General features: G+C 33.7%; 1 protein-coding gene across 1 annotated transcript in view; it reads left to right on the plus strand.

The window, feature by feature from the left end:
• Positions 1 to 12,353: 12,353 nt before the first annotated feature.
• Positions 12,354 to 13,189, plus strand: part of LOC107493808 (probable glycosyltransferase At5g03795) — a 3,353-nt gene continuing 2,517 nt past the window's right edge. Inside the window, exon 1 of the mRNA XM_016114850.3 lies at positions 12,354 to 13,106. Within this exon, the coding sequence (XP_015970336.1) occupies positions 12,699 to 13,106 (408 nt within the window). The 5' untranslated portion in view covers positions 12,354 to 12,698. The remainder of the gene's footprint in view (positions 13,107 to 13,189) is intronic.

Consider the following 13,189-nt stretch of genomic DNA (forward strand, 5'->3'; position numbering starts at 1 on the left):
TGGAGTAGGATAGAAAGAGAAGCGCTTCGAAGATGGAGGAGGGAGAGGAAAGGTCGCGCCACCGCAGGACGCGAGTCAGGGTGCCATGAGGCGGTGTCAATGGCGGAGAAGGGGGAGCTTCATTGCTGTGATTCCAAAACGAGGGAGTGGATCTTTCAAAACGAGGGGAGAGCGCGTGCGATTCCAATTTAGGGAGAAATTACTATCAGACTTTTCGACGGTGATGCATTGCGTATGACCATAACACAGTGTTTCATTAATTGAGATTTATCAGCGAATAAATCTACTAGTAATTCCGACAGTAATGATTGTGTCAATTAATCTTTTTTTTTCCTTCAAATATTATCGACAAATTTACCATCGGAAAATAGAATCCGCCAATAAATCCAACGTTAATGTCCGACATTAAATTCGATAATAAATTCAACGATATTCAGCATTATTTTTGTAGTGTCCATAAGATAAATTTTATGCTTAATATAATCTTTTAATAAAGAATATTTGAAGATTGTAAAATAAATATTCTCATAATGTAATGATATACGAGTAAATCATTACTCTAGCTCCTAACTATTTTGATAAGTAACAATCCATTCCCTAAGAAAACTAAGACTGTATTTATTTCTAAGAATATGACATGATAAGACACTAAGAATAGGATAGGACAAGACATTGATTGATAAAGACACAAAATTTTGTATTCTTGTATTTTATTTTGTGATAAACTAGAACAAATTATGAAATTCTAATTTATTCTCATTTTTTTTCATTCAAAAAATTTGAGATAAAAAAGTATAATTATGAAAAATTAACAAAAATAATAAAAAAAAGAATGAAAAATAAGTTGTGTCCCCTGTTAGTGTCCTTGTGTCCTTCCTGTCAGGATGGACATAAAATATATTCTGCATGATTTTGTATCTCAATATTTATGTCTCAATGTCCTGTCTTTATAAACAAATACAGCCTAAAATACAATGCTGATCCTTATTCGTTCATTTTGTTGGACATCTTAACCTCTTTCTTAACATCTCCGACAACTGATAATGACGCACATGAATTAATTAAGTGTCTCTTCTTAAAATGAATAGGAATTTAAGTGTCTCTTTATTATCGTCCTCTTGCTCAACCTCCATGAACGACGATTTAAAACTGAGAATTGATATGTGCAACTGATAATTCTTTGTTAAGGTTTCTAATCCATTAGCAAAGTTTGAAAAACTTCTGCTAATTTGGGAGAAAGTAAACACATGCGTTTTGTGTATTGGGTTATCTATTTTAAATAAATTGAGCATTGACATATAGGCCGTTAACATTACAACTAGGATTGTGTCGGTTATTTGTTGACGGTGATGTTAAAGAATGGTCAAAATATCTAATAGAATGAATAGTTAGAGATTAATATGGTATTTTAATTTTATTAGGAGATAAATTGCCACTTATCAAAATAATTAGAGATTGAAATGAGAATTTATTCTACAAATATATATATAAAAAAATTCTTTCTTATTTGTATTATGTGGGTGTCAAACAGGTATGTATTAATCACAATCAATGGCATGATTTGTTAAGGAATTAATAACGTCTTAGATAATTTTCTCGATGGAAATTTTCACCTCGTTTCCACCTTATCTTAACATTTACAAAAATGGAGAAAATCCATTTCCTTAAAATACCGCTATTCAATTTGCAAAGAAAGGAAGAAGGATGCTACACTTTGCACGTGATTCTGCCCTTCCGTAAATTCTTTTTTCTTTTTTCGGCAAATTTTCCAAACTAACTTATAACTCATAACAGAAAAGCTACAAATAAAGTTTGGAATATTTGATATTTTGGTGTGTAATATTTTCAATTATTTAACCAGTACTATACTTATTACTAGAATCAGTAGTTGATGAAACTTATTGTTTAAAATTAACACTTGGGGATATAATGACAATGATGACTTAGACATTGACAATTTTACAGCCCATTATTAGTATTATTTTACTATTCATTGTCTTCAATCGAATAAAAGCAAATTTAAGACTTGGGAATGACACACAAGATAGACATTTTTACCCTATTCTTATTCTTATTGCGCTATTATTGACTCCAATAGAAGCAAAATCCAATCTGGCACTAAACCGATAAGTTATTGCAGAAATGTGGCGCATTTAGGAAATTGGCATGCCTTCAGATCTGTGTTCCGCTGATGGAATAAATGATTGGCGGCCACACACACGAGAGTCCAATAATATTCTTAGTTAACCACCCAAAGGACCAAAAGAATGAAAGATAATTATGATGAACCACGCCACTAATTTATTTTTTTTTTTTTAACTTTGATCCTAAATGTCATTATGAAATCAATACCTCGTAACCTCCCGGCCCGATATTTTCCATAATTTCAATTAGAATTAGACTATTTAAATAATTTGCGCCTTAAGAATATTAGATTATAAATTAAAAAATTTTAATATAAAAAATTTAAATTTTTAATAAATTTATTTTACCGCTATTAAAAGATAAAATTTAAAAACTTTTACTAATATTAATAATTAGCTTTTTAATTATTTTTATAAGCATGATTATGAAAATTAGATTGGACTGGTCCAACCACAAATTTAAAAACCGTATATAAATTACTAAATTGAACGAAAACTAGTCCATTTGTTTAAACTGGGATTCGGTCATTTTTAGCTAAACGGTGTCGTTTTGAAGTTTAATGATGAAAAAAATGTGAAATTTTCCCAACTACTCTATCTTATCCTTCTCTTTGGTTCAAACTTTAAAGCGTTGTCACCTGAAGCTCTAGCTCCTCCACTACCGCCAAAGACTGTTGTCGTTCGTCATGCTTAGACACCACCGTTGTCAACTAGTTGTCCGTTTTTCTTCCTCGTTCAATAGTCGCACCTCCTTCTTCGAATTCAGTATCAATCCTTAGTCTTTGTTTGCTCCGTCGCCACGCTCAGGCACCACTGTCTTTGTTTGGTCGTCGAAGTTTCCAACCATTGTTGGAGCCTGCTAGTAGGTGTGTTGGAGTCTGCTCTTCGTTTGTCAGTCGCAGCTTCTTTCAATCCACACCGTCATGCTCGTTGCCTGGCCTCCGTCTCCGGCACGCTTCTTCCCCTCTACTCAAACTAAGAATTCAGAACAAAGGTTTATGATTCTACTAGTGCTACTCGGATTGGTTTCTGTTTTGTCGATTTTTAGCAAATCGATAGTGGTTCGATATCTAGTGGTCTGAAAGCGAAACCTACTCCTCTTTGTAGGTACCAGTTCTCTAATAGTGCATCAAAGTGTCTTCGATTAGACAGGTATTTGAAATAAAGATAAATTAAAATTTGTAAATCAATAAAAGACACAAAAAGATAAAGTTTTCAAAGAGAAAACGTGCTGGAAATAGAAAGACTTGCATTGAAATTAAAAGAAAGCAGTAGAATGCCTTCGACTGGGTCAAAGGACTTTGACATGAAAATTTAAAATGCAGAAATGATTAAATTGGACAAAGAAGATAAATGATACTTGAAAGATAAATTTACTTGAAAGAATAAAGTTTACAGGAAAGTAAATTGAAAGAATGAAAAACATGGAAAGAACCCTACAGAAAAGTTTACTCGATCGCAGACTCAGAAATTTTCTGAGATGTGAGCGTGCTTGAGTGTTTTTCTGAGTTTAAAGTTCCAACCCTTATTCCCTAAAACTTCTTCCTAGTATTTATCGTATACTTTTGGTAACTGACAATTAATTACAAAATCACAGCCTTGAATGCATATTCTTTGGTAACTGTTCCCGCCTCTTTACCTATAAATGTTACCCATGATTTCCTCACGTAATAAAAGCCTTTAACTTCTCCACCACCATAACTACTCGATCCGCTTATTCGAATAACTTATTCGATTATCTGACTTGAGTACCTTGTTCGATTTGACTTGCTCGATTTATCGAAGAGTTTTGAAATCGAATCTGTGTCGAGTACCTCCGTCTAATGCTTGCGCGTATATCTTTTCGAAAATTGCTTATGTCTTCGACCGCCTTACCACTTCGAACCATTTACTTTCATCGAAAATATTTTTTCTATCAACAATTTCTTTGTTTTTTTTCTAATTTTTCGTTCTTGGTTCTTTGTTGTTCGTTTTAGGATTCTGCTGCTGCAAGTGCTGTTCAGATTAAATTGTTGAAAGATTAGCTCTACTCATTGTTACTATATTATGTTGTACTCTGTTTTATTGCTTTTCTTTTTGTATTGTGATGAAAATAATTTAGCTGAAATTACATTCATTGCAACTACTTATTGTTAATATTTGAAAAAGTTTATTTGTCTTTATTAAAATTATGTTGAAATTATGTTCACTGGTACTGCTCATTGTTATTTTTCGAAAAAATTTATTAATTTTTGTTAAAATTATGCTATTATGCTCACTGCTATTGCTCATTGTTAATCTTTGAAAAAGTTTATTAATCTTTATTAAAATTATGCTAAAATTATAATGAAAATTATGCTGAAATGATGTTCATTGTTACTATTCATTGTTAATATTTAAAAAGGTTTATTAATCTTTGTTAAAATTATGTTAAAAATTATTGAAAATAGTAAAATTACTTTAACTAATAATAGTTAACCACAGCTCAAAGTAAAAAGTCTAAAAGATTGTGTTTATACCTCTGAGAAATAGTTAACAAATGTGTGTATAAATAGGGATTAGTTTATTAGAGCTGTGTACGATTTTCTTTTATTCTTTAACATATTTCTTACTTAACAAAACTACTCCATTAGTTCATCAAAATTTCCTTTTCTTCTTCCTGGTACCAGTTCTTGTTTTTTTCATCACTTGTTCTTGTTGTTTTCTATTGGCTAGTCTTTAGCAATCTTTTTTCTCTCTTTTAAAATATAATAAAAATTATGTTAAAATTATGCTTATTGTTACTGCTCATTGTTAATCTTTAGAAAAGTTTATTAATTTTTGATAAAATTATATTGAAATCTTGTTAATAGTTGTAAATTTTTTAATATCATTTCTTTTGTTATTTGATTTTTAAATTTGTATTTCAATAAAATTATAAGACTTTAATTGATATAATATTCTAAATTTAGATGGTATTTTAAAATTTATATTAAATTATAATTATAATTTAGTATATTTATTTATGTTTTGTTTATTATTTTATTATAAAACGATTCTTCCAGTTAAATTACAATTAAATCGATTGAACCAATAAATTAATAAATTTGTAATTAAAATAGTTGAATAACTTGTCCAATTTTCAAAAACTTAGTTATAAGTATTATGTTATGTTTGGTCAGTTTGGACATAATTAAACTATTAAAAAATATAATATTATTTATTTAAATAATTCCTTTTTTTTTAAATAAAAAAATAAAAAAGGTGTATATAAAAATTATATTAAGACAAAAATTTAAGCAAGAACAATTAAAACATCTTTAAATAAAAATGTTTGATTCTATCTATTGACTAAATTGTTATGTATTAAATATTTGACATGTAACATAAATTAAAAGTATTATCATTATTAAAAAGTATTATTGTATTCTTAAAATCTTTGCTTTAACTTTGACACTAATTGTTTAATTTGTTTTAAATATTTATTAAAAGATTTTTTTTATTTTTCTTATTAGTTTTTGTAAAATTTTATAACATTCTTTTTTACTTTTATTTTATTATCATTTTAATATTTTTTATTTTACGAATTTAATAATTTTTTTCGAATTAAATTTTTATTTACAATTTTTTTATTTTTTAATATTTTTTTTTAATCTACTAATTTTTATCGCTAATTGTTGTACTTTTAGTCTAATAATTCTTATTATTTTTTAATTTTTTGAATAAAACTTATTATATTAATTAAAAAAATATTTTGTATTAATTTAACTATGACTAAATAAATAACTTTAGAAAAAAATAACTTTTATAATTTATAGTTGTTGGGAGTTTTTTTAATAAATAAAATAAATATTTTAATTATGAATATACATTAATTTGAGGATATTTACAAATTTTCATGAAGTGTCTTATCTCGTTTATAAGTTTGACCATATATCGTTTATACTATAAATGAGATAAGACATGAACACGTGGTAATGTATCATGTTTACAAACATAATATGACACGAGCCTTATTTTGTTTACAATGTAACGAGATATAGTCAAACTTATCTCGTTTACACGATAAGTACAGAGAGCGACTATAAATGAAAGTCATTCACAGCACTTCTGACCCCACATTTCTTCCGCATTTTTTTCATTTCTATCTTTTTTGCACCTTTTTCTTGATATTTATTAGTTTTTCGTACGTTATGGCATGCAGGGAGGGACGTACGCACGGATGCACAGGACCTTGACATCAACTGCCTCAATGCTAGTTGTTACATTGCGGGAGCTATTGACTTTGAGGTTAGTGTTATCTTTAATGTTTAAATTAGTAAGTGTATGTGATTTTATTTCGAGAACTTCTATAGAGTTAATGTTTTAACATATGAGTAGACTGGATGATATTGAGGTAAACTCAGTTTAAGTTAGTTGGCAAGTTAGTAACATGAGTTAGGTGTATAATTTACTCTTAGTGAAAGTTAGATAAGTAATTACTTTGATTTGATTAGTTAATCAAATATTTTTGTTAGTTAATATTTTCTTTAAATTCGGAGTGAATTTTTAAGTATTGATTTTGTATCCTATTTATTATGCTGTGATATTTATTTGAGTTGTATTTAGATTTGTTAGAATAGATTTGGACATGCTAAAAAACTTAGTTCAAAATTGAATCTTTATAAAAAAATTTTCTTTTAAACAGAGGCCTGACGATCGGATTTCTGCTAGTAAAGAATTTCACAAAAATAATCGCATTGTAAGTATAGTTTCTAAACCAACAGAAAATCCTTTCGTACAAAAGTTTTGGTTGTCACTTAAGCAAACCCAATAAAATTTATAACCGAAGTATTTAAACCTCGGGTCGTCTTCTCAAGGAATTGCAAAGAGGTGTGTTTATTATTGATTATGGAAAAAGGTATATTTTTGGGTTTTTGAAATAGAGAACAAGTAATTTAAATAGTAAGAAAAATAAATTAATAATTACGAAAATTTCTTGGTAAGGTATGAGAACTGAAAATCATATCCTAGTTATCCTTATCAGGTGTGATGAGAATTGGATTTTGCTCCCACTTGGTCAACCTCTAACTATGAATGTATGTTAAGTGGATAAATCAATTTGATTTCTCAAGTCCTAGTCAATTCTTAAGAAAAGACTAGAGTTAGGGGAATTCAAATCAATCAGTAAAGAATTCCAATTTTCAATCATCAGCTGAGTTTGATAACTCAAGTGTCACCAATTACCCAACCAAAGCTAAGAGTGTAAAAAGCTAAATAAAAATCATAAGTCTGAAATACCTCAAATTGCATTAATAAAAGAAATCAAATCTAACATGGAAAAGTTCATAAATTAAATTGGGAAAATAAATAAAAGAAACATAGAACCTGGAAATTGAGAAGTAGAAATCTTAATCCTAAAAGAAATCCTAAATCCTAAAACCTAAGAGAGGGGAGAGAGCCTCTCTCCCTAAAAACTACATCTAATCCTAAAATTATGTATATGAAAGTTGTGTCTAGTATGTCTTGAGTCTCTGCATGTTCCCTGGCTTTATTCTGTGTTTCTGAGCCGAAAACTGGGTCAAAACACGGTCTGAAATCGCCCCCAGCGTGTCCTGAATTTTCTGCAGATCGTGCATGTCACGCATACGTGTCGGTTATACGTCGGTCACGCGTACGCGTCATTTGACGATTTTCCTCTCCACGCGTGCCCGTCAGGCACGCACTTGCGTCGTTGCATGAACTCCAATCCACGCGTACGCGTCAGGCACACGTACGCGTCGCTGTGATTTTCTCTATTTTGCGCGGTCGCATGAGCCACGCGTCCGCGTCGGTGTTCGCTGGTCATCTCATTGGTTTCTTGTGTTCCTTCCATTTTTGCAAGCTTCCTCTCCATTCTCTAAGCCATTCCTGCCCTATGAAGCCTGAAACACTTAACACACGGATCACGGCATCGAATGGTATAAAGGAGAATTAAAATATACAATAAAAGGATATCTAGAAAGCAAGTTTTCAACCATAGAACAACTTTGGGAAGGAATTGTAATAACGTGTGAATCATATGAATAAGTAGGCAAGAATTTGATAAAAATCACTAAATTAAACACAATATAAACCATAAAATAGTGGTTTATCAAGGCCTCACTTGCTACTACCTATGCGGGTTAGTCAAATACTTGCACCCCCGGACGCCATCATCCCTTACCTGAGGGAGGCTAGGTTAGACGAGACGATGTAGCTTAGGAACTTTGTATGTTGACAACTCCCTGATCACTTCCTTCATGGAGCACTGGCGTTCGAAGACCTACACTTTTCACCTTTCATGTGGTGAGTGCACCATCACACTACCGGATGTTGCTTACCACCTCGGGCTACGCACACATGGGGAGCCAGTGGGTGGGTGCCTGCATGACTTCCAGACTTGGTACCAGCAACTGACATGGGAGTACGTGGATGAGCTCTTGGTTTCCAAACCCCCACACGGTCTGTAGCAAGGTGCCCAGAGGAAGGAGTCATTTAGCATCAAGATGACATGGCTTCAGAACAGAGTCCCGCCACATGCCTCTGAGTACAACGGATCCAGCCACCTTCCGACAGTACACTAGGTGTTACATCATGCAACTGATCGGTGGTTACCTGATGACTAATAAGTCCAACAATCAGGTGCATATCAGATGGTTGCTACTATTAGCTGACTTCAGGAGGTGCAATGGTCTGTCGTGGGGGTCTATTGTGCTTGCATGGACATACCAGTCCTTGTGCCATGCAGCACATTGTGAGCCCACGTACATAGCCGAATGTATATCGCTGCTAGTCTCGTGGATATACCACAGGATTCCATAGTGGTGTCCGCCAAAGAGGTAGATTCCGACCTTTCCCCTAGCAGTGAGGTAATTGTTATCGTTTAATGTTCTTGTCAATTTCTATTTATTCAATTCAAGTTTTACCTGCACGGATTGACACAAATTAATTACTACAGGCGACTGATTAGGCACATCCATACCTTCCACATCCTCCTCTACCACTGTCACATGCAGTGGCCCTTCCACCACCACCGGCTCCTCAAGACGTATGAGGCTGTAAACCACCTCGCCAGACCCAGCCTCCCCCTTGTGGCACCGGGCATTGCCTTCATTACCCTAGGGACCAGCATCCATGATAGGAAGGACATATTGATAGATTAGTTAGTAGTTTATCCTATATTATTCCAAAGTACAGTGTTTTGTACCAAAATTTTACATTATAGTGATGTACTCCTTTATTTCTGTCTTTGTTTTATGTGCCTTGTTTAACGAATTTTTTTAGTTACTATCCATGCCTTGATTAGGGTTATGTATGCAAATTATTGTAATAGAACATAAAATGTAAGCAGTTCAATTGCTAAATAAAATAAAATAACAACAACACATAACGTAACCTCAAATGAATGGAACACTTCTGGTAGATATGAAATGCGACACAAGTTACGCAATTACTAAGTGTCCTCTGTGGGTTGATTCAGACAACCCCTCCGAGTATGACCTGTTTACCGACAGAGCCCGTACCGTTTCTCTTGGTACTCCACTTCATTCATATCGCTATGAAACCTCGTAGAAACTGGTCTGCCGGTTCCCTTACTATACATGGATGAATTAGGGGGAAAGTGTGCCCGTGTCACTTTGGCCAAAGCTTCTCATCAGGGATCGGAAAAAACTCTACCTTGTAAATCTTGAACACATACTCTTAAAGGTGGATTGGATGAACATATGACCCCCACTCGACGCTGGCAGAAGCGCAAGCAGTAAGTGCATGACGATAAGGGAAATGAAGTGATTGGGAAAGCCCACAGTCGCATGTCCCCGAGCTCAACCGAACACAGAATGAACCTTAGCTCTAACCATCAAACGACTCTAATTCCTGTACCAAAAAAATCGAAGCCCTCTCGTCGCAATGTGTAACCCGCATCTTCTGGATATCCTCTCTATTTTTTTCAACCGCAACCTGCAGCCACTGTGAATACCTATTACCCACTGACATTTGAGCCTGCACCTCCCTACCTTTCCGGACGAACAGCTGCTGCAGCCTCTCGTACATGTATCTAACAATAGATGAAATGGGTAGATATCTTGTACCCTTCAAAATTGCATTGATGCACTCAGATATATTAGTTGTCATGTGCCCAAACCGACATCCACCATCACAATGTTGCAATCATATTTTCTTATTAAATCTATCGACCTAGTCAGCCATCTGACGCAATAACGTTTTCAGAGCATCCATGTACCACTCATACCAAGTATTGCTATGACTGTATGAAGCATTAATGAGATATCACTTGCCCTCAACTGACTTGAACCGAGACATGAAGTTCACTGTTGTGTGCTTGAGACAAACGTACGTGGTACTTTAATCAATCCGACTCGACTACTCGATACTCGGCACTTCTCCGAATGTTGTAATTCTTCACGCCTTGCAGCAATGCCTCTCTGCTTTTGAATCTGTGACCAACTCGAAACTCTACACCACCGTCAGTATTGTAATCGTCGGCCCCCATATTCGATAAACGGAGTTTTCTCATGCATCACATCCAAATTCAATGTATGGTAGTGGCTGGGTACAAATGATAGCTCCAGAATTGGATGCGGAGCAGAAAAAAGGTATTGAACTAATCCACCAACAGGAGTCTCAAGTATGAACTCATCGTTGTTGTCATCGTCAGAGGAACCACTTTCATGGTGATCGGTAATGTACTCTTCATTGGATTCCTCATCCTCAACGTCCATGTCCTGTACTGGATTAGCAAAGTGCAACGGTCGTGGTGCGAGCGGAGGGTCATCCGGTACAAAATTTCAGCCGCCAGCACCACCACCACCACCATCACGAACCTCCGCAGAAAGCTCCATCACTTGTTCAACAATAATTTTGCTGTGCACATTAAACATTAGGCACACATGCTCATCGTCATCGAGCCAGATAGACGAAAGCGAAATATACCATTCCTCATCGGTGCTTGCATCCTATACCCAACTCTACCAACCTCTTTTCTCTCACCACCACCGACGTCGGACAAAGAATTTGCTCTTCAAGTTCGAAATAGCGCAGGACTTTCACACTAAAATATAACCCCGCTGTCACTATTTCTCATCTGACAGTTGGATACACCATCACAATAAAAAAACCACTACTACTAGATATTTTTGCTATGTTTTTTGAAAAAAAAATAGAAGAAAAAGAAGAATGGAGAGATTTCTAAGAAATACTAACAGTTTCTTAACCCTTTTATTAGGGGTTGATTTTTGTCCTATTTTATGTCATTTACTGTGTAAATATTTTTTACTCCCACGTATCTCGTTTACATGTAAACTAGATAAGTTTGGTCTTATCTCGTTTACAGTGTAAATGAGATATAACTAAACAGATATTTTCCACATATCATATTTGTAAACTTGATTTGTTACCATGTATTTATGCCTTATCTTATTTATAATATAAACGAGATATAACCAAATTGTAAACAAATAAGATATTTAATAAAAATTGATAAATATCTTTAAATTAACATATATTTGTAATTAAAATATTATTTTATTTATTAAAAAAAAAGTCCCGATTGTTGCCAATAAATTAAAGATTTGGTCACTCGTACTGGTGGTGTAAGGAAAGTAATGACCAAGGATAATCAAGAGAATTAAAACTGTATTTGTTTATGAGAATAGGATAGAACAAAATATTAAAAATAAAATATAAAAAATAGAAACACAAAATTTTATATTCTTATATTTTATTTGATGATAAACTAAAATAAATTATAAAAATTTAATTTATTTTTTTATTTGTTTTTTTTTTTATCAAATATAATTTTATATATCTATATTTCTATCTCAATATCCTACCTCTATGAATAAATACAACCTAAAACTTGGTCATCATAGTTATTACTCTGTCATCAGTTAGCAGCAAAAGTTAGAACGTAGGGCAAAGTCTATATATGGACTACGGAGTATGGAGTATGGAGTATGGAGTATGGAGGCCATAGAGTTACCATCCTCTTGCGTGCCAACATGTCAAGTAATCAAATTCTTCAAATCTATGCCTTCAGCTCTCAAAACGACACCTCCGAAGCCAAAATGATGACACGTGGGATAATTTTAAAAGAAAATGAAATATATAATTAAGAGAAAATAAAATGATTCTTAGCATATATTAATTGAGAACAAAAATTGATAAGTTTCATTTTCATTACAAAGAACAAAGTAGAGGCCATCAGGCGATGGCCATTAAATAAGCAATCGGTGGTGTGGGCAATGTTGTCAAAAGCGCAAAAGGTAAGGAGCAAAAACGGAAACACAAAAAAGTTGCATGCAAGAACTCGGATTTTAAGGGCAGTATATGAAGACGCTTGGCCTCAAGATTCCAACAATTTATTACCAAGATTTCTCCTACTTCCTCCTCCTCCTCTTTTTTCTTCTTCAATATCACCAAAGCTACACCACCTTCAATCTCTGTCTTCTCTCTCAACTTTCTTTCTTTTTCTTATCTGTTTCTGTTGCTACAAAGGATAGTGATGGAACTGTTATTACTTTCCCGTATGTGTAGTTAGAGAAAGAAAAGAAAGAAGATATTGAATGTGAAAATCCAATGGCTAACAACTGGAGATGCAGTAGTTGTAATTGTTTTTTGTGGAGGGGCTCATCATCATCAGAGTCTTATTCTTCTTCTTCATCAACGAAGCTATTGTTGTTCATGTTACCTCTTCTAGTCGTTGCTGGGCTTATTTCAGTGTTAGGTCCCAACAACCCCTCCAATTTAGTTGATATTGCTAAAAAGCCCCTCTCAGATGCCTCTGTTACTGTCACCACGGTGGAGTCACCGCCGCTAACTGAAGTAGCGAAGAAGAAGCAAGGCGGGGAAGGGCTGGTGGTGGTGGCCGTCAATAATGCTCACGGCGGAAAACAGGAGGAAGCCAAAGCAATCTCCGAAACACTCTTCAATCACTCCTCTACTCCCTCACTTCCAATTCAGGCCATAGAAACGTTTATTCAATCTGTAAGAGATTCTTTTCTTTCAGTTAGTCTAATCCTAAAACTCATCAGTACTACTCTTAAATTCTATTCTTTTCTTTTTGTTTT

Source organism: Arachis duranensis, chromosome 6 (assembly GCF_000817695.3).
Source record: "Arachis duranensis cultivar V14167 chromosome 6, aradu.V14167.gnm2.J7QH, whole genome shotgun sequence".
Taxonomy (NCBI): Eukaryota; Viridiplantae; Streptophyta; class Magnoliopsida; order Fabales; family Fabaceae; genus Arachis; species Arachis duranensis.